Genomic DNA, 18742 nt, shown 5'->3' on the forward strand with positions numbered 1-18742 from the left:
AAAGTACTGCTCTGTTCGAGTCTTTGAAGGTAGTCCTTATGACTATGTGCGTAAGTGTATTTAATCATGCCACTTTCACTTCAATGGTTTCTAAGCTACTTAATTTTGGTCCATTTAAAGCAAATTTATGCCTCCTTCCTGCAATTTTAGATCTCTTGAACCCCACATTGGCGGGAACTAAAAGTAAATTTCAAAAATCTTGTTTATTTTGTTTTCCTGGTGGCAAAGACGTGAACTGAGTGTCTCTCGAGATGCTTATGGACACAAGACAATGAACTTTCATGGACTTGCAACCTCTCAGGGCATGATATGCGTGATAATTTAAATCAGCCATTTGGTATCTAAGAGATACCATGTTTGGTTCACTCTGAGAAGATCAAACTACAAGTAAAAGATCCGTAAATGTTCTTTAGAAGCTGCCAAGATTGAGAGTGATGGATCTGAGTTTCAGTAGATGATGATTGCCCTTCTTATGATGAGTATGTATATGATCTCAATTAATGAAATGGCTTTTGTAGAATTGAATATATGGGTGAAAGATGAAAAGTTTTCCAGTTAGAATTATAACTCCTCCTGATAATCATAATTACTATGTATGATATGCTGCATTAGCTACCAGTACTTAAAACATTCTGATTGTTCAACATGCAAAGGATGCTAGATTTCTTTGTTGTATCAAAATATATGATTCACTAAGTAATATATTCGATATCACAATTTCGAACTGCCTTTGTTACTCTTTCTTTATTGACTAAATAGCAAGTTAATAACCTACCTTAGACCATCAAACATAACTGTGAAATACATGAATGGATAGCATTATCTTTTATAGCATCATTTGATTCTAAGACATAACTTTGCAAAACTGTAGAAGTATTTACTGTCTCAATTGGATCTAATCCTTGTAGTGAATCTTTTATCTTTTGCAGATATTCTTACTGCATTATAGTTGGATCCTCCTTGCAGTAACGTGAGTCATTCTTTCACGTGTCCTTAACACCGACAAAATTTCGCTGGCCAACTTGCCCACATGTCGTCTCCATAATGCTTGAGAGAAAACCCCTGTCTAAAAGGAAATGTAGTACAAATTTTGCTATTTCGGATTCGTTTGTGGTACCGAGACATAGAATTACAACTCCTCCTGACAATCTAGTAAAACATTTTCAGAAAATCATGTCTGCTTGCAGGCATAGATTTGTTGTGTAGAATTCTGTTTCGTAGAAGGTTTGTGGTCCTCTTCACGTTGTGGAGATGCAGAATGGTCTCACTGAGGTGAATGAGCACTTGAATAACTATTGAAGAAGTTCTTTAATGGTCATTGTTGCTGAAAATTATTGGAGATTTGTACATGTGGAGCAGTGAATGTCTTGTTGCCGAAAATTTTTTTGTTGCCAAATGTTATTAAGATCTTGTGCAAGTGGCTCAAGACAATGACAAAACCAATACAAGCCAGTTTTTAACCATGGCATTGGGCTTTATTTTTCCTTGCTACATATCTTAATAATGAAAAGTTGATTAAGATGTCTGATGTTACTGTGGTCCGTGTAGGTATGCTAACGGTTTACTGTTTCTAAATCCTTTTCTTTTGTACATTATGCAAGTTCAGTATCTTTGCCTCAAATTAGTTTCTGAAATCAAACTATTAATGATTCCATGGACCGCTTAAGGTTTCATCTGCAGCAAAGTTGAATGAAGCAGGAAGCAAAAGATTTATGCACCAATATATCTCTGTAATGATTGACAAACAAGCTGTTGGCCATAATACTAATGTTCCTTTACATGCTTGCGCACAGAAGTTCATCGGTCGATCTAATTAATCCAATCAACATTGGTTGTGTGCTTTGTACTTACTTTTTTTTGTTTAACATGGTGCATGAGAGCATACTTTTCAACTTCTCAAGTATTTTAGACAGTACTCACATGCATTGTTTTTCACTTCACTTCATTGTTTTTGGTGTTGATCCAATTATTTTGAAGGTGTGTCCTTACAGTGACAACAAACCTAACAAGGGTTGGATAAGCAAGAATTCCTTCTTAGTTGCTTGATGTGTTAATGTAGCTGGTATTGTTTCCTTTAGTAATGTAATTACAGTAGCAGTGTCTTATCAGTGGTGTTGTTTGTTAACAAAGGTAAGCCTTGTAGCAATCACAATGTACTTGGAATTTGTTCTGGCTATGCTAATTAACCTAGTTAACCTGATTCAGAAGAATATTCTGTCACTTTTACATTAGAGTTCAGGTGCTGATTCTTTTTTCCTAGCAGATCCTTACAGATTAGTGGCTCTACCAGTTTATGGTCAAAAAGTTATGAATCTCCCTCACTCATGGCTTGAATTGTGTCTCTTTTCTTTTGTTTTCCATGATTAATTTGACATTTGCAGATGAGGTTAATTGGTGAAGGCAAATTTTGATTGCCATCCCTACTGAGATAAGAAAAGATTCAGGTGTGATGCCTCTGACCTTTGTTTTCCCCCTTTTTGGCAATTGGGTTCTCTTTCATTGCATCATTCAACATTTTCTTCCTTCTGTCCACTTTCCATTTTTCCACGGCATTCAGGATGAAATAACTCATCTCATTACCCTGTGAATCGGTCAGACAAGAACACTCCAAATGCCATATGGAGCAAGCACTGGCTTTGCAAGTTTTAGGTGAATTCTACAAACAGATTCATCTCTAGGCTATTTTTTTTTTTCCAATAACAGTACCCAAATGTAGATTCAATACACAATTCTGTAAGTCATGCAAGAGAGGCACCAAACACATGTTTGATCTCATTCTCTCAAGAATGTTTACTGTCCACTAGACCACAATGATCATCATGATTACCATCATCATCCATAAGGAAATTTTGTTTGTTCCCTTGCCAACATGGAATTTTTACAGTGACCACTGACCTAATCTAGTGATACAGCATCAACCAATGATGATAAACATAACTCTGACAGCAAAAGATAAAAATGACAAATAACAGGTGCAATTACTAATCAAACATTGAGGTGGATTAAAATCTAAGTACTCTTAAAGTACAAGCATCATCAAGTTCTCCCATTCTCCTCCATGTTAGAAGATCTTGAACAGGAGACCACCATGAGTAGCAAAGAATGGTGCAAACACAAGAGACTCCACTGCCATTAGCTTGATGAGAATGTTAAGTGATGGCCCAGATGTATCCTTGAGAGGGTCCCCAATGGTGTCACCAATAACAGCAGCCTTGTGGGGATCAGATCCTTTAGGGCCAAGACTCCTTGCATGCTCTGATGCCCCAGCCTAACAACATCAAATGAGAATAGCAAATTACATTATTGCCTCAATTAATTAGAGACTCTGATGTGAAAGATATGAGCAATTAAGACATACTCTGGCAGGAAAATAAACACATTCAAAATAACCACATCTAGTCTCATTAGAGCAACTACCTTTTTTATTGTAATAATTACTGGGTCAAAGCTCAAAGTGCAATCAAAGGTAAACGTTTAGGCTAATATGTAAAAGAACATGAGTAGAAAAGGTAGTCTTACCTCGATATACTTCTTTGCATTGTCCCATGCACCACCAGTGTTAGATGCAGAGATAGCAATCTGTGGCATAACAAACCAGCATTACTAACACAACAAATGCCGACTAATCGTTAGATTATTTCTGCATACCTGCACCCCAGAAACGAGTGACCCAGCAAGAACCCCAGATAGGGTTTCCACACCAAAGAAGGTTCCAACAATAAGTGGTGTAAGCATCACCAGAGCACCAGGAGGAATCATTTCCTTGATTGAGGCATCTGTGGAGATCTTTACACAGGTCGCATAATCAGGTCTAGTGCTACCATCCATAAGCCCCGGTATAGTGTTGAACTGCCTGCGGACCTCCTCCACCATCTTCAGAGCAGCACTGCCGACACTCTTCATGGTCATGGCCGAGAACCAGTAAGGAAGCATGGCACCAACAATTAACCCGATGAACACCTTTGGAGTCAGAACATCAACGGTGGAGATGGCCGCCCGACTCACAAAGGCACCAAAGAGTGCAAGGGACACCAAGGCAGCCGAACCAATAGCAAAGCCCTGGGGAAAGGCAATTAAAATAAGAACCATTTTCGGAACCTAGGACCTCAAGATAAGTTCAAATGTAAAGAACCTTGTGACAATCTTAGTGCAATATTCATAGCTGGTAATGAAGTTGACACAAATTGTAGAGTCAAAACACTCGGAGGTGTAATACAAAATTTTGTCATAGGCAATTAATTGATGCAATCGAGAACGTAGTATAAGCACAAATTTTGGTCAGAAATATGATGACTGCTTTCAAAGAGATGTTTTCCTCAAATAGCCTTCTTTCTCTAAGAGGTTATAGAAATAGCCTTTTTTCAAAATATTTCCCCAAGTAGCTTGTATGTAAAAGAAGAAAAAAAAACTGATAAATGAATACTAGAAATCTGATTGTGGAGAGCAGCTTCACAAACTTAGAAGTCACTATTACAGTAACAGTTCTATGACATGGTTATCTGCAAGTGCAGTTGCAAACAAATTTTTTAATCAAATGAAGTAGTGAAAGAATCTGCATCCACCTATCTAAAATGCAAAATAGCTGCCAAAGGCAAGAAGGCATGATCAACTTACTTGCCAAGCTCAGAGCAAGTTTCCTTGCGAACCTTCGAGCAGACCCGTTATTGTTAATAGATTGCAGAAAACATTTTGCACATACCTTTCCTATGGCTGCAGTGGTGTTGCCTGCAGCATCGAGTGCATCTGTTCTCTCCCGAATTCTATGGCTCATTCCAGCCATCTCAGCAATGCCTCCAGCATTGTCACTGATTGGTCCATAGGCGTCGATGGCCAGGCCAGTTGCTATAGTGCTCAGCATGCCTAAAGCAGCAACAGCAATACCATACATGGCAGCAAGACTAAAGCTAACAAATATGCTGATGGCAATGGCAAAAATGGGGATAATGACAGACTTGTTTTCTAAAGCCAGCCCAAAAATGACATTAGTGGCAGCTCCAGTTCGGCAGGAATCAGCAACATCTTGGACAGGACTGTAAAATGAGAAGTTAACATACGGCACTATCAATGAATTACAAAATCATGGTAGCCCATGTTTGGAAGACTAGAAGAACCAATTTTTTTTACCTATATGCATTACTCGTATAGTATTCGGTGACAAATCCAATGACCAGGCCAGCCCATAATCCAATTGCAACACAGAAGAACAATTCCCTGTCCATCTCTAACAATTAGTTTCTCTTTAAAACTTACCATTTTAAGAAACATAAGGAGCATAGTACTTACCAATTTTTTACCTGCTTCTGGTCACCAAAACTGAAAATTGTAAAAGTTGACGGGAGAGCTATCCAACTGATGATTGCAATACCAACAGTCATAAGTGCAGTAGAGATTATGAGCTGCCATTTTAAAGCAGGTTCGATTTCTTTTACAGCCTTTATCTCAAAAAAATCGGTTGCAAAGAGAGTAGTTATCAAACAAACTATGATTCCCATGGAGCTAATAAGCAAAGGGTAGCACATGGCAGTGAAATCATGGTTGACTCCAAACGAAGAAATGGAGGCAACAACAAGTGCAGCACATGATGATTCAGCATAAGAACCAAAAAGATCAGATCCCATCCCAGCAATATCTCCAACATTGTCTCCAACATTGTCAGCAATCACCTGTATTATACATACAAAATTAAAAATAGGAATAAAAGAAAATAAATCACCGACTAGAATGCTAGTATGAACTGGATAAATTTATCTGGAACTTTCGGTAGATAAAGCATAAGGAAGAAAACATGGGAAAGAAACATGACATATAGAACCAGAAGAACTTACAGCTGGGTTTCTAGGGTCATCTTCAGGAATGTTCCTTTCAACCTTACCAACAAGATCAGCACCAACATCAGCAGCTTTTGTGTAGATACCACCCCCTACTCTACCGAAAAGAGCCATGGAAGACCCACCAAGACCATAACCAGTAATTGACTCAAAAAGGCCTTCCCAGTCATCACCATAGTACAATTTGAATAAGTTGATGGCAATATAGAGGACCAACAAGCCATTTGCAGCAAGCAAGAAGCCCATGACTGCACCAGACCGGAAAGCGGTGATGAAAGCTTTTCCAACACCCTTCCTAGCTTCTAGAGTTGTTCTTGCATTAGCATAGGTTGCAATTTTCATCCCAAGAAAACCAGAAACCAGGGACGTTGTTGCACCAAGCAAGAAGGAGATTGTACTGAAGCCAGCGTTTGCAAGTGCTGGTTTGCAATACTTATCCTTGCTATAGGTACATGGTTGAGCTTTTGTGCTAAAGCCTTCCACAGAACCAAGAAATAGGAAAATCAGGACCGCAAAAGCAACCATGAAGATTCCAACATATTGGTATTCGGTGAAAAGGAATGAAGTTGCTCCTGCTCACATGCATAGCAAACATTCAGATGCATAAAGAAATAATCGACAACTCAACTGGAGTCAGAAAAATTGTCACTATATGACTGATAACTAAGGGTTTGCCTGTACTAAGTGATACTAATAATCAAGGTCTGTCGTACCGTAGCGTACCACCCGTACCGGGCGGTACATACCGGTCCGGCAGGTTACCGGTACACGGACCGCCCGCTACCGGGCGATACGAGGCAAAATCGGGCGGTAACGGTCGAAATTTCGACCGTTATTGCCCGGCACCACTCGGTAACGGTCGATTTCGACCGTTACCGTCCGACACCACTCGGTAACGGTCAAAATCGGCTGTTACCACACAGTAGCAGTGCTACAGTGTTCCAACGGTCAATTTGACCGTTGGAGCTTTTTCTCCTCCTATTTAAACCATTCTTCTCTCCTCTATTTCATTATACTCTCTTAAACTCTCTCTCAAACTTTCTTTTTCTCTCCTAAACTCTATAAAACAACGATTTGTGAATTCAATCGAGGCTAATTTGGGAAGATTGAGAGGAAGAACTTTCTAATCAAGAGATATGTATTCGTTTTTTTTAATTAAAGAGTAATTAAGACTATCCTAACTTTTCTAATCAAGAGGTATGTATTCGTTTACTAATCAAGAAGTATGTATTTGTAACTTGACAACACTATCCTAACCTTTTTTTTCTAATTTTCAGATATTTTGAAGGGATAAATCGATAAAATCAGGTGTACCGCTCGGTACACCTCGGTATACCGGTCGGTACACCCGTACCGTACCGAGCCCGGGTCGAAACTCCGGTATGGTACGGTATGGCGGACCTTGCTAATAATTACATATTGCACAAAAAGAATACAATCAGACCTTTTGATCAGACAAATTTGATCCAATATGCCAGATTACAATTCTATAACTAAGCAATTTCCTTTGTAATATTAATTTGAGATTGTCAGGAATAGACCCACAGATGGAAGCAACACATTCAACGATAAAGACGACTTGCATGCAATATCTGAAGATTTAAGTGACACTTAAATCAGACAAGTTTAGTCACTTGGAGAAAAAGGGGAAAAGGAAGTCTCTTTCCATGAGAAAATCGGATTAAATTCCATGATGAGTTTGTGGTTGTCCTCTGTTGTAATGTCAATTTATGATCATGGAGTTTAGAGCTGCTGTAGGTACAGAACACTAAAATAGCACCAAATCTAAATTACACTAAAATACCACCAGATCTGAATTTAAGATCATGAAATTTCATCTGACATATTCTTTTTTTTATTTCCTCCAATGCTTTCGTTCAATAAATATCATATTACTTAAAGACCACTTCTTGATGGTTTAGGTCATATAAGATTAGACGAAACAAACAACTGAATCTTCACATCTTAATCTTGCATAGCCTTAGCGTAACAAGCAAGAAGCAAATAAACTAAAACCATTGTCACAATTCTAAAACAGCTCAAAATAATCATTCCAGAAGACAAAAAAACATTAAGAGGACCAACAAAGAAAGATTATCCAAGATTGATTAACCGCACATTTATAAGTATGATAACACATTTCTAGGAGAAAACAAAATTGAAGTTACTCCCCAAATTACTTCAACCTACAGCAACAAATATCCTCGAATACGAGTAAAAAAAAGGTTTTTAACTTCAGAATTTAACCAATCTTTCAGAAAAATCAAGAAGAAGAAAACGTTAGGGCACTAGAAAAGCACGAACCAATATGTGTTCTCAAAAATTCTTTTTTATCCAACCAAAATATAATGACTACAAAAAATATTAGCCAAAAGAGAAAAAAAAGAAAACATCAAATCAAGGAAAACATCAATTAAAAGAAATCATGACCTACCATTTCCATTAGCTCCATTATTCATAGAAATACGACTTAAGCTAAAACAAAATCGTAAAACCACAAAAGATCTTCTTCTTCCCCCCAAGAACTGAGACAAAGATCATTAAAACCCTTCGAGTGTCCGCAAAACTAAAACCAAATAACTAACAAGAACCCACAAACACTAAATCTATCACCTTCAGAGATGGCGCTCTGGATCTCGGCGCACTTCACGACGACGTTGTGGTCATTGAGCCCTTCCTCCTCCTCGATGAGGTAGTCCGAGACCCCATCCTTGCTGTTGGCCGAGTCCTCCGGAGAAAGCTTCACCTTGGAGACCAGCAGCCATTGCACCAACGCGAAGGCGATCCCGACGACGGCTGCCGCCGGGATCAGGATCTCAGTAAGGAGGCCCGACAATATCGCCGCCGCTCCCATTGTCGGTGATCCGACGACTGTGGCGAAGGCGGAGCGAGAGTGTCGAGGGCTTAGTAGCCTCCTCGATTTATCTTTTTTAAGTTTTTTTTTTCAAACAATACTTTTAAATTTTAAAATATTTTTTTTAAATTTTTTTTCAAAATATCAAATACATAATTATAAATATAATTTTATTAAAAATATATTTAGTTGAAGTATATCGATAACGTATGAAATGTTTCGAAATATATTAATGATATATTAAATATTTTTTTAAATTTTAATTTTTATTAATTTTAATTATTATAATATTTTTATTTGACTAATTTATATTATTATTATTTTTAAATAATATTAATAATATTTATTAAAAATATTGAATACACCGTAAGTGACACCATTATTAGGCTTGTGTCGAATTGCATTCCGTGAAGCTGATCCATTACTGACAGATTAGGCCCCACATTGTACTCTCTTGGAGGTATCCTGAATTGATTCTAATGGCTTACCTATGTTTGGTTTGATTCTGTCCTTCGTGCGGTGTTGATACATATCTCCTCTTATCCATCTAGAGAGTGAGCACGAGTGGGGAGAGTCCTGTAAGTCGAAGGCTCCCGCGTGCGACACTGCACATCGCTCAGCCATCACCTTCAGGTGATCAAGATCATCAATCACAAAGGAAGCACGATTCTCAACTCAGATCAGAATACCATCCAATATTGTACGTAGTCAAATGGATCGAGCGTAGACTGATAAGAACATGCATCTTTGTGCACTTTTGTTTCTCTTGCATAGTTAGATATTTCCTAGCTTAAATTATACGACAATTTCTCGAAAATGCAGATATAGTGAGTTTCTCTTCGCATTCATGCTCATCCAACCTGCTTGATCCACCAACTGTAAGTATTCACTCTAGAAAGGCAGCCATTAGTTGCAAGCCAATAGCTTCATACAAAGCAGCTCAACAATTAAGAAATTGGGTACCTTTGGACTCTACCATTGATCGAAAGCATGGCTAATGATTCACCAACTTGTAGGCAAAACAAAGTTAAGTCTATTGCTTCATACAATAAATCAGATTTATATACATTAAAGCAAATAAATAGCATTAAAGCAATAGAAAACCTGCTGAAAGAGCAACATGACATGTAAATGTGACACATGCTGGTAATTTAAAATTCCTGAGAGTCGAATCAATCATTTACCGACTGTTGTTGCGAACACAACACTTTCTAATAATTGCAGGATGAAGATGGTAGCTGAAAATCTATATACACTTGGCAAAATAGTTAACGATAGATGTGAATATAAAGAAATGGCAGCAATTAATCCTACCTATACCAACAAATTCAATCATACAATAGTTAGATATTCTTGTGTGATGCTCGACATATTTGTGAGGGTAGTCTGGGATCACTTCAATTTCCAATACGAACATAAAGAGTTCTCGAGTAAAGAATCATGGTGTTGCGATACGTTTGAGGATGCTAGAAACCCAAAAATCGGGATAATCGATCTGATAAAGTAGCTATTACAAACCCAGCAAATACCTGCAAGTATAATAGGACCAAAAAGAAAATCAGGTTAAGACCGCATTTGCTTGAAGATGAAATTTGTACATCCTTAACGTAAGCTTACTTTTGAAATACAACATGGATATAGCTTTTCTTTTTCTCATTAGGAATCATAGTATGGCCATGCATGGAATACACCAATAAGGTACTAATAAAATGGTATTACTTGGTTCCCAAGTCTCATATATTTGGTAAATACAATGTCAAAAGCTATGAAGTTCTATTAGATATCATCAAGATTTGTGGCTGCCCATCCAAGTTGAACATGCCAAACTAGGGTAATTTTCGATGGAATAAATACCCACAATTCTATATAGGGGTCTTGGTTGTGCTCCTGTGCATAGAAAGGCTTAGGGTTTGCTTGAGAGTGGTAAACCCATAATCACTTGCACTAAAGGCTCCACTCAGAGAGTCGAAACCCTGTTCTCCAGCTCAGGTATCGCTTGAGAATAAACTGGTTCATCATTGAAATATTTATGTGCACTGGCATGGGTAAATGCTAGGATCAAATAAATATATGCACAATGGATTCCCATTATTCTACTGTGTTACATGAGAGTGGTGAAACCCATCATCACTTGCATTAAAGGCTCCACTCAGAATCAAAACCCTGTCCTCCAGCTCAAGGTTCTCTTGGGAATAAATTGGCTTATCATTTGAGTATCTATATGATGGTCTTGAGTAAAACCCAAGTTCAAATATATGCACAAGGGGTTTAAGTTATTCCACTGTGTTACATGATTATGTTATCATCATGTACAAAGGCATACATCCTTTCCATGACAGTTTCGTCCTTAGGGTGATGCTTCCTACAGGTGCTTTCCTATTGCACAAGCAAAAGATCTTGTTTTTTGTTTGGATCATGGACCATTCTAAGTCAAAGAAAGTTGTAGGCCTTCAGTTGATCAGCACACCATTATATACAAAAGGAGAGTAACCATGGGTGAATATCCAATAACAGATCTTTGTTGGTTGTATGAAGAGTAGGGAGAGAAAAGAACAAAGAGACTTGTTGGGCTCTTTCTAGTTTTCTATCAGGCTTGTGCAGGATATACGATGCCCCCTATGAACTGAGTAAAATCTCTTCAAATTGGTAACAGTTATGACAATTCTTTCATGCTTGTGAAAGCCTGAATTTAGATATAAGGATACATATTTATTAATTTAAGCTCAGATAAATCATTTTTTTTATTTGACAGTTTCCAATGTGATTCCTTCAAGGGCATATGCCACTGAAAAGCAACAACTTTTATGCCTACCATCATTATAGTCCTTGATTATTTTCTCTATTCTCCTTATGGTGTTGCACTTATGTGAGTAGGATAGAGTCTATTGGTTCATGAAATTTTCAGTCTCTGATATTAAAACAATAGCACCCATCAAGGATAGGAATCAAGTGGACGTGCTCTGGAGAATCCTTGGATAAAAAATCTAAATAGGATGTTACAATAACACATCTTAGTGGAAAGACCCAAGGTGGAGAAATTAAACAGAACAATTTTAGCTTATGACCGAGGTTGGCCAAATTACTAAATAATAAGAATAAAAGAATTTCAGACAACCCTATGAATTGAACTGTTGGAACAATATGAAATGATGGCAGTGAATAGTATCTTGCTTCACAGAATCGTCATGATGAATGACCCATATAGGTAAAGTTCAGATGATTTTTGAAAATTGGATCAAACACATTTGGACAAGTGGCTGGCACCGGCTAGTTTTTTCATAGCAGTAAGGACCTGTTTACGACAGATTTTGAACTAGAATAGCTGTAAAGAGCAGATAGAGGTCTGTGAAGTGAGACACAGAATTGTAGCGTACCAAAATCCTATGAGAAGAGGACGTTGCAAGAGAGATAGAAAAGGTCCATATTATTTGTCAATGTTAGCCCAAGACAGTGAGACACTAGGTTCTAGAATGTTTTTTCAATGTCTTCACACTGCTGAATTTGAAACAAGGATACAGCACTTGTTTGGATAACGATGATCCCACCAAAAGAGCGTTTAACTTCCCACATTGAAATAGAGATGAATTATATCTTCTTTATATAAAGAGGTAAGCCATGGGTGGCCATCAAACAAGATGTTTGTTACATACCGTCAACTGTGAAGGGCAAAAAAAAAAGGAAAATGATAAGATTAAAGAGAGGGGTCCACAATTATCCATGGTTTTGCAATGGTCTTTATAGAAGATGTACTTCTTTCCCCAAAAAGGTCTCTTTCAAATTGTTGCTAGCTCTTATTGATTCCCTTGGCTTATGTGTGTAGAACTTAATTTATTCTTTTGAAGTAGCAAATGATTAGTTGTCAAACCATTGGATTAACTTTGCTCTGTTATTTTGACAGTAGTAAATTCCTGACCTTCCCTTGGATGGAATTTCAGTTGAAAACCATAAATGCCAACTATAGCAAGTAATATTAGACATGTTTCTTTGGACAAGGAACCTTGGTAAGTCATATGATTTCCCATTAAATGGAATTTCAGTGCACCACAATACTGTGAGCTTAGAGCAAGATTACCTTTTTCCCATAAAAATCAGTTATAGAGAAGCATAAAAGATGCATGCTTAATTATCAAGAACGGAGACAATCATGAGAAAATAACTGCCATTTGGTAGATTACCTGAGCTGAGCCAAGGATATAGACTGCTGAATAGTGTCGACCATGAATGACCATATCAGCTACCATGGCGAGTGGTATTGTAAGCGACATGCCTAAGGTCGCTACCAAAGGTGTGGTCCAAACAACACACAATGCCCTGTTGCAGATAATATTCTAAATCAAATACAAGTCCAATGATTCTAATTTCATTACGACTATGTCGGACATGTACCAGAAGTAGTCCGAGAGTACACTTCCTACAAAGCCATTAGCAAGCACTACTTCTTCCATTTTAGCAGAGTGAGGTATCGTAAACTTGGGTTCGATCCCTAATGCAGTCAACGGCCACACTGCAAAGACAGAACAGCAACATATGTCCGAAAAAGTTAAGTAGCAAGTTAGCAGATAAACAAAAATTCTCAAATCATCATTATTAAGAATAAACACTTTTCAGAATAAAAAACACTGATAAGGTAATATAAGTAGGAGATGCATCGACTGTCTTATCAACAATTTCAAAGGTGGCACATAAATGGCAACATGAACCTAGGTTCTAAAGGAAACAATGAAGTGCCCACAGAAATGTGCATAATGCAAGGTATTGCAAGCTGCTCATTTAAATCTAGGTAGAAAGAAAGCATTTCTTCATGACCAAAAACAGGGCAGGTGCAATTCAGGACAATATAGACTCTCCAAACACTGTAACACCATTAATTACCAACAGCATTGAGTGTGATTGAGAACAAAACAGCCTCAAGTCTCTTAGAGCAGATAGTTGACTCAATAACACATTTATGCTTTGTTTCATCCTCTAAAATTTACTATAAATGTTCCCATGTTGATCTTGGTTAAGTTCTATTGTCAGAAGTCAGAACTATGCCAAGTGTCATAGTATCACACAGAATATGTGCAAATTCTCATAATATTAGCAAATTTTGCAGAGGGTAGCTACAGGTCTTTCAAAGAACTGTCAGGCTTTTTTTCTTTACAATTTTGTGTTAAATGCATCGTATTTTATTCTTGAGTCAATAAGCTTTTATCAAGGGAAGCAAACAACAAATGATCTGAGAAGCATCTCTATAATAGTCAACTCCTTCTGACAGACTCATAAAATGCTGTCTGCTTGTTCATCATCAGTAAATAGTGTCTATTGAATATAATTAAATTGTCACTAAATCACAAGCATGAAAATTGTAGTTACAACTCAAAATATTTGTTAGAGCGGCCAAAGGAGTTGGATTGTTTTGACAAAATAACTGATAATAAGTTCTTATTCTTATAGCCTGTTATACATATCAGACATTCTAATCTAGTAAGAGAGCATAGTAATGTCTTTACCAAGCCACCACAAAGCTACAAGTGTAAACAGTCCAACATATCCAAACAGCTTTTGAACATCAACTCCTTCCCCTTCCTCTCCTGCAAACTTTTTGAGAAGCACTGCATTGTTCATGTTTGGTATTTCGTGTGAGTCTGGTGATCCATAACCAATTGGGGCTTACACCAAAAATGCAAGAACATACAGATCCTACTATACCAGTAAAGAGACCATATGTCATCGCTGAAAGAAGACCGAATAGATCCCCTGCAAGTGATCGCTTCCCATTACTGCAAAGAGTAGAACTCTGATTTTCAGAAATAAAGGCTATCAATCACTGATGAGATATATGATAAAGAAAGGAAGACGAGTTATAAGAAATTCTTCCTAAAATCAAGTTTAAAGTTCTGAAATAAAACTTGAAAAATGCATAGAAAGAAATATGAATATCCCGAGTCAACCACAAAAGAGAACAACCGACACACAAAATGTACCTAGCGGTGCTCATTTGTGACTCATCTGCTGCCCAAGTCTTGCCAAGAGTAGTCATCACAACGCCAGCCATGCTAACGAAAACAGCAACCACTTTGGCCATGTTTAAGGAGTCTTGCCGCAGAAGTACTCCAACAAAAAGAGTAAAGAGCCCTGAAGTTGAAGATAACACAGTGGTACTTGCCACACTGGTTCTTGCAAGTGCTGCATTTGATAAATACTATATCCATCCATCAAAAGAAATATTAGTACCCTTACATAATTAAAAAATGTAGCTTTATATTAGAGCACAGTTTTCTTTTTTCTTTATTGAGCATAACACCCCTAAATAGTGTATAAGCTGTATACAAACAAAAACATTCGAAGAATTAACTTTGTTTAGGATTAGCTTGAACATTCCTCAGTTCTTATAGGGGTGAAGGACATTTCATAGGGTTATCTAAAAGCATTTCCATTTTACCACTTACAAGAATCTGTGCGTGTGCCATCCAAAAAGTCTAATATTGTAATAAATTTCTACTGAAATCCTGAAGAAATGCATATACAGCCATTTAGATAGACAACATCACCCGAAAGAAAAGAACTTCTGAGACTTCGTCTATCACTTTGACTCAAGGCTCTTTGCGTGTAACATCTTAAATAGAGATGACATCTAAAAAAAGGGAAAAAAATGAAAGTACTTCGTTGACATCAATTTGCGAAATTTACACCTACATTACAAAAGAATTAGAAAGCATAAAGTAGCAACTAGCATGAGCTTTGTTAAAACTACTATCAGAATAATGAACACAAAAGAAAAACAATCAGAATTGTATGAAGATGTTAGAATTTGGGGGCCAGTATGTGTTACAAAACCTTTTGAAAGATAAATTTACAATAGTTACATACAAGGGCTATTATATCTTAAGAACTCTAAACTAAAACAAGCAATGATAAACTTTTTGTCTCAATTTATGCATCATAAGGAGAAGAATGTAACATGGTCAGAATACACAGCAATAAAAGTCAACCCTCACCTCTGTCACGAACCAAATAGGGGCAAGATAAAATCCATATATTATGACCTCCTTAGTAGTGAATGATCTTCTTTCCTTCAGAACTTCAGCACCAACTTCATCTCTGATCTCAGAAATGAATGATTGTTCCTCTTCTTGTGCAGAAAGGTCAACTTCGCTATCTTTTCTAGTTAAAAGGGATTGTGATTCCATTTCCACCATCTTCTGAATCCCACTATTCTTTAGAGGAGATCCAGATGATTGTTTGCTGACAATTTGTGTACTTCTACCACTTCTAGAAGAATGTTTTCTCAGTAAATTACATATCCAATCTTTGATGAAAGCTACTGGTAGGTAAACAACCATAAGGGAGGCTCCCAAGTAAGTGACAGCAAATGGTTGTTTGTAGTCTGTAAATATACCCTGTATCACAATGTTAAAGATTATGTAAGAATTAGTACAAAAAACAGGCTGCATATTTTTACAACATTATTGAATTTATATAAGAAGAAACTTATTTTGTTCTACCAAAAACTTCACAATATACAAAACTATTAGCACACGGTATAAGTTAAGTGGAGAGATTGTTTCCAAAACTTGAACCTTAGTTTTCTAGTTCATAAAGAAGCAAACTGTTGTACCAAGTCTCACTCTCTAACATGAAGTTTACATTCAATTAAATAAATCATTGTTTCTCATCACTCAACAAGGTCATGATCAAAAGACCACAAAGTAATTCATTATGGGAAACCTTAACAGTATCAAATCTGGTGTTCCAACACAATATAAACAAATCAGATAAAGGACGGCAAGGAAATAAGTAGAAGGAAATGAAGGAAACACATTCTGTATTATCTATATCTGATCAAACGACAAAGTTGATGAATCAGTAGGTGTCCCATTTACCTGAAAGTAGGTTCAGGAGTTAGTAAGCCAAACTAGATGATGCTAGCAGTAATAATGTAACAGTTAAGAAGATTGTGTCTAGTTGATTGAGGCACATCAATCTGATGCTGTCATTAGAGCCAAATACATCTCCTTAACTTGAACAGGTGCTTAGCAGTTCTTTCCTGAGAAACAAAGATAATCTTTCCTCCAAAGTGCACTTTGTATATGGTGCCTGAACCCTTGGTAGAATACGATTGGTACAATGGATCCTGTAGGTTCAACTTGCCTAATCCCAAGAATTAGAGATATGACTTAAATTACTATTTCAATATTCAGTCATACTCATGACCAAAGTACTATGGTCCCATAGAGTCGATTCAGTCTTCTTCCAAATTGTTTGCTCGAAATTCTCCTACACGATGAGTTTTATGTGCTAGGACTACCATAAATGCATTGGTGTCTTCTGTCAAACAATCATACAGATATGCAACTGCCTCCAAAACTCATCCCAGAATGCTAATGAAAAATTTTCTTTGCGCTTTATGAGCATATTGTTTTCGAGGTCGTTTACATCTTTTATTTTGTTACATAGTACTTCCATTTATCCCATAATGTTCTTTAAAATAAAGGCATCAAGAGCGATTATATTAAGAGTTATCCGTAATGCTTTGGCTTCTGGTCCATAAATCAAGGCACTGAGTGATTAATCTCCTCGGTCAAATATCCAATGACTTGGCTAGACCTTCTTCCATTGCTAAGATGCAAAAAAATGGTGGTGAGTCATCCGCCGAGACAATTCTGATTGGACAAATGGTTCCTGGCGTTCATCAATAGAAGTCCAAAGATGATCAAAAATACAAATTTACCCCTAAAATTGGTCTTCGGAAACACCCACCAAGCTTTTCCCCTTTCCTTAAAAAAGTATTTGTTTGCTCGAGCGACCGTTTCAAACGTTCTCTCGCGACATTAGAGAGCAGAACCAAAAGAGAACTTCAATATTAAATTCACAGAAAAAGCATAAATGACAAGAGACAGCAATCCTCGAGCATCAAAAGCTTTACCAATAGCAATGCAATTCACAAGAAAGATACAACAGTGGTCCTTATCCACAGACAAAGCCAAGAAACGGAAAGGCAGGGATTTAGGTTAGACCTGCGTGACTTCGGCGGAGGTGACCCAAATGACGACCACCGCCAGGATGAGAAACAAACCGGCCTTGTACCTCCAGCTCGCCATGGCCTCCTCTTCCGCCAACTTATTCGATGCAAGAAAATAAGCTCGCCAAACTCCACCAAGGGACGGATCTCGAATCCACAAGCCGGCGTCAAGATCTCACCGGCTGCCGCCGTTTACTCCACCGCTTTTCACCCTGGTGGAGATCCCGATATCCGAGCCACCCCCACCCCATCTGGATCTTGGGAGGCAGAGGAGGAAGAATAACTCTCGCCTCTTCCCTTCTTTTCTCCTTTCCGCTCCTCCTCGCTTCTGTCGGCAACGAAGAGAGAATGAAAGCGCATTTACCAGCTTTAGTAACGCTGGCGCGATGTCATCGGTTTCAGACACCGAAGCGGCAATCTTAGCGACTCCGTTTGCTCCCGCGGCCTCCTGCGAACGCATGATATTTCGCCACGTCAGCGTTCCCCAACTTGAAGTGCTCCCAAAGTTGCGTGACGACGAGGACCTCCCACCTCGATATTCGTGCAGGCAATTTCCACCGCGAATTGACGGAATCCTCGTTTCATCAAGATTCGCGACGAATTCCTTGTGGCTTCGAGGGAAAGCGTCAACGCGAACTCGGGTCCGATCGCACGAACGGATCCAATCAAGTCATGTCGGTCGGAAACGGGCTCGAGATCCGATCCGATTACGCATCTAACCAATTTATTGCGTCATATTCTCGATAGAAACTCCATTTAATGTCTTTTAATTGTATTTATTTTTCGGAAAATTATATAAGCAATCCTCACATCGCCAATGAATGCTTAGTTGTTGTGTCACTTTCTTTGTTAGGTGGAGAAGCATTGGTGAATCAACGGAGAATGCGCAATGGGTTCGTTCGAGTACCATTACCTATATGACTCATTTAAATTGGATCGGATGTCTATTAATTAGGTCTTAAATGATTATAGATGAAAAATAATTTCAATCGAGTTTTAATCGATTTAGATAATCAATTAGTTTGATTGAGCTTTATATATATTCTACGTAGTGAA

General features: G+C 37.8%; 2 protein-coding genes across 2 annotated transcripts; both read right to left on the bottom strand.

Annotated features, from left to right (window-relative positions):
* Positions 1 to 2750: 2750 nt before the first annotated feature.
* On the bottom strand, positions 2751 to 8743 carry LOC135640947 (pyrophosphate-energized vacuolar membrane proton pump-like). The gene is made up of 8 exons (XM_065155829.1): positions 8442 to 8743; positions 5826 to 6400; positions 5284 to 5663; positions 5125 to 5211; positions 4700 to 5030; positions 3649 to 4059; positions 3520 to 3579; positions 2751 to 3268 (listed from the first exon to the last, which is right to left on the bottom strand). Exons 1-8 carry the CDS (start codon positions 8680 to 8682, stop codon positions 3062 to 3064), a joined length of 2292 nt encoding a protein of 763 aa, XP_065011901.1. The 5' UTR covers positions 8683 to 8743; the 3' UTR covers positions 2751 to 3061.
* A 1060-nt stretch (positions 8744 to 9803) lies between these two features.
* On the bottom strand, positions 9804 to 18079 carry LOC103986816 (uncharacterized vacuolar membrane protein YML018C). The gene is made up of 8 exons (XM_009404922.3): positions 17682 to 18079; positions 15663 to 16064; positions 14649 to 14866; positions 14374 to 14444; positions 14175 to 14276; positions 13069 to 13186; positions 12858 to 12993; positions 9804 to 10211 (listed from the first exon to the last, which is right to left on the bottom strand). Exons 1-8 carry the CDS (start codon positions 17763 to 17765, stop codon positions 10149 to 10151), a joined length of 1194 nt encoding a protein of 397 aa, XP_009403197.2. The 5' UTR covers positions 17766 to 18079; the 3' UTR covers positions 9804 to 10148.
* Between the last annotated feature and the right edge of the window lie 663 nt (positions 18080 to 18742).

Source organism: Musa acuminata, chromosome BXJ3-6 (genome assembly GCF_036884655.1).
Source record: "Musa acuminata AAA Group cultivar baxijiao chromosome BXJ3-6, Cavendish_Baxijiao_AAA, whole genome shotgun sequence".
Lineage (NCBI taxonomy): Eukaryota > Viridiplantae > Streptophyta > Magnoliopsida > Zingiberales > Musaceae > Musa > Musa acuminata.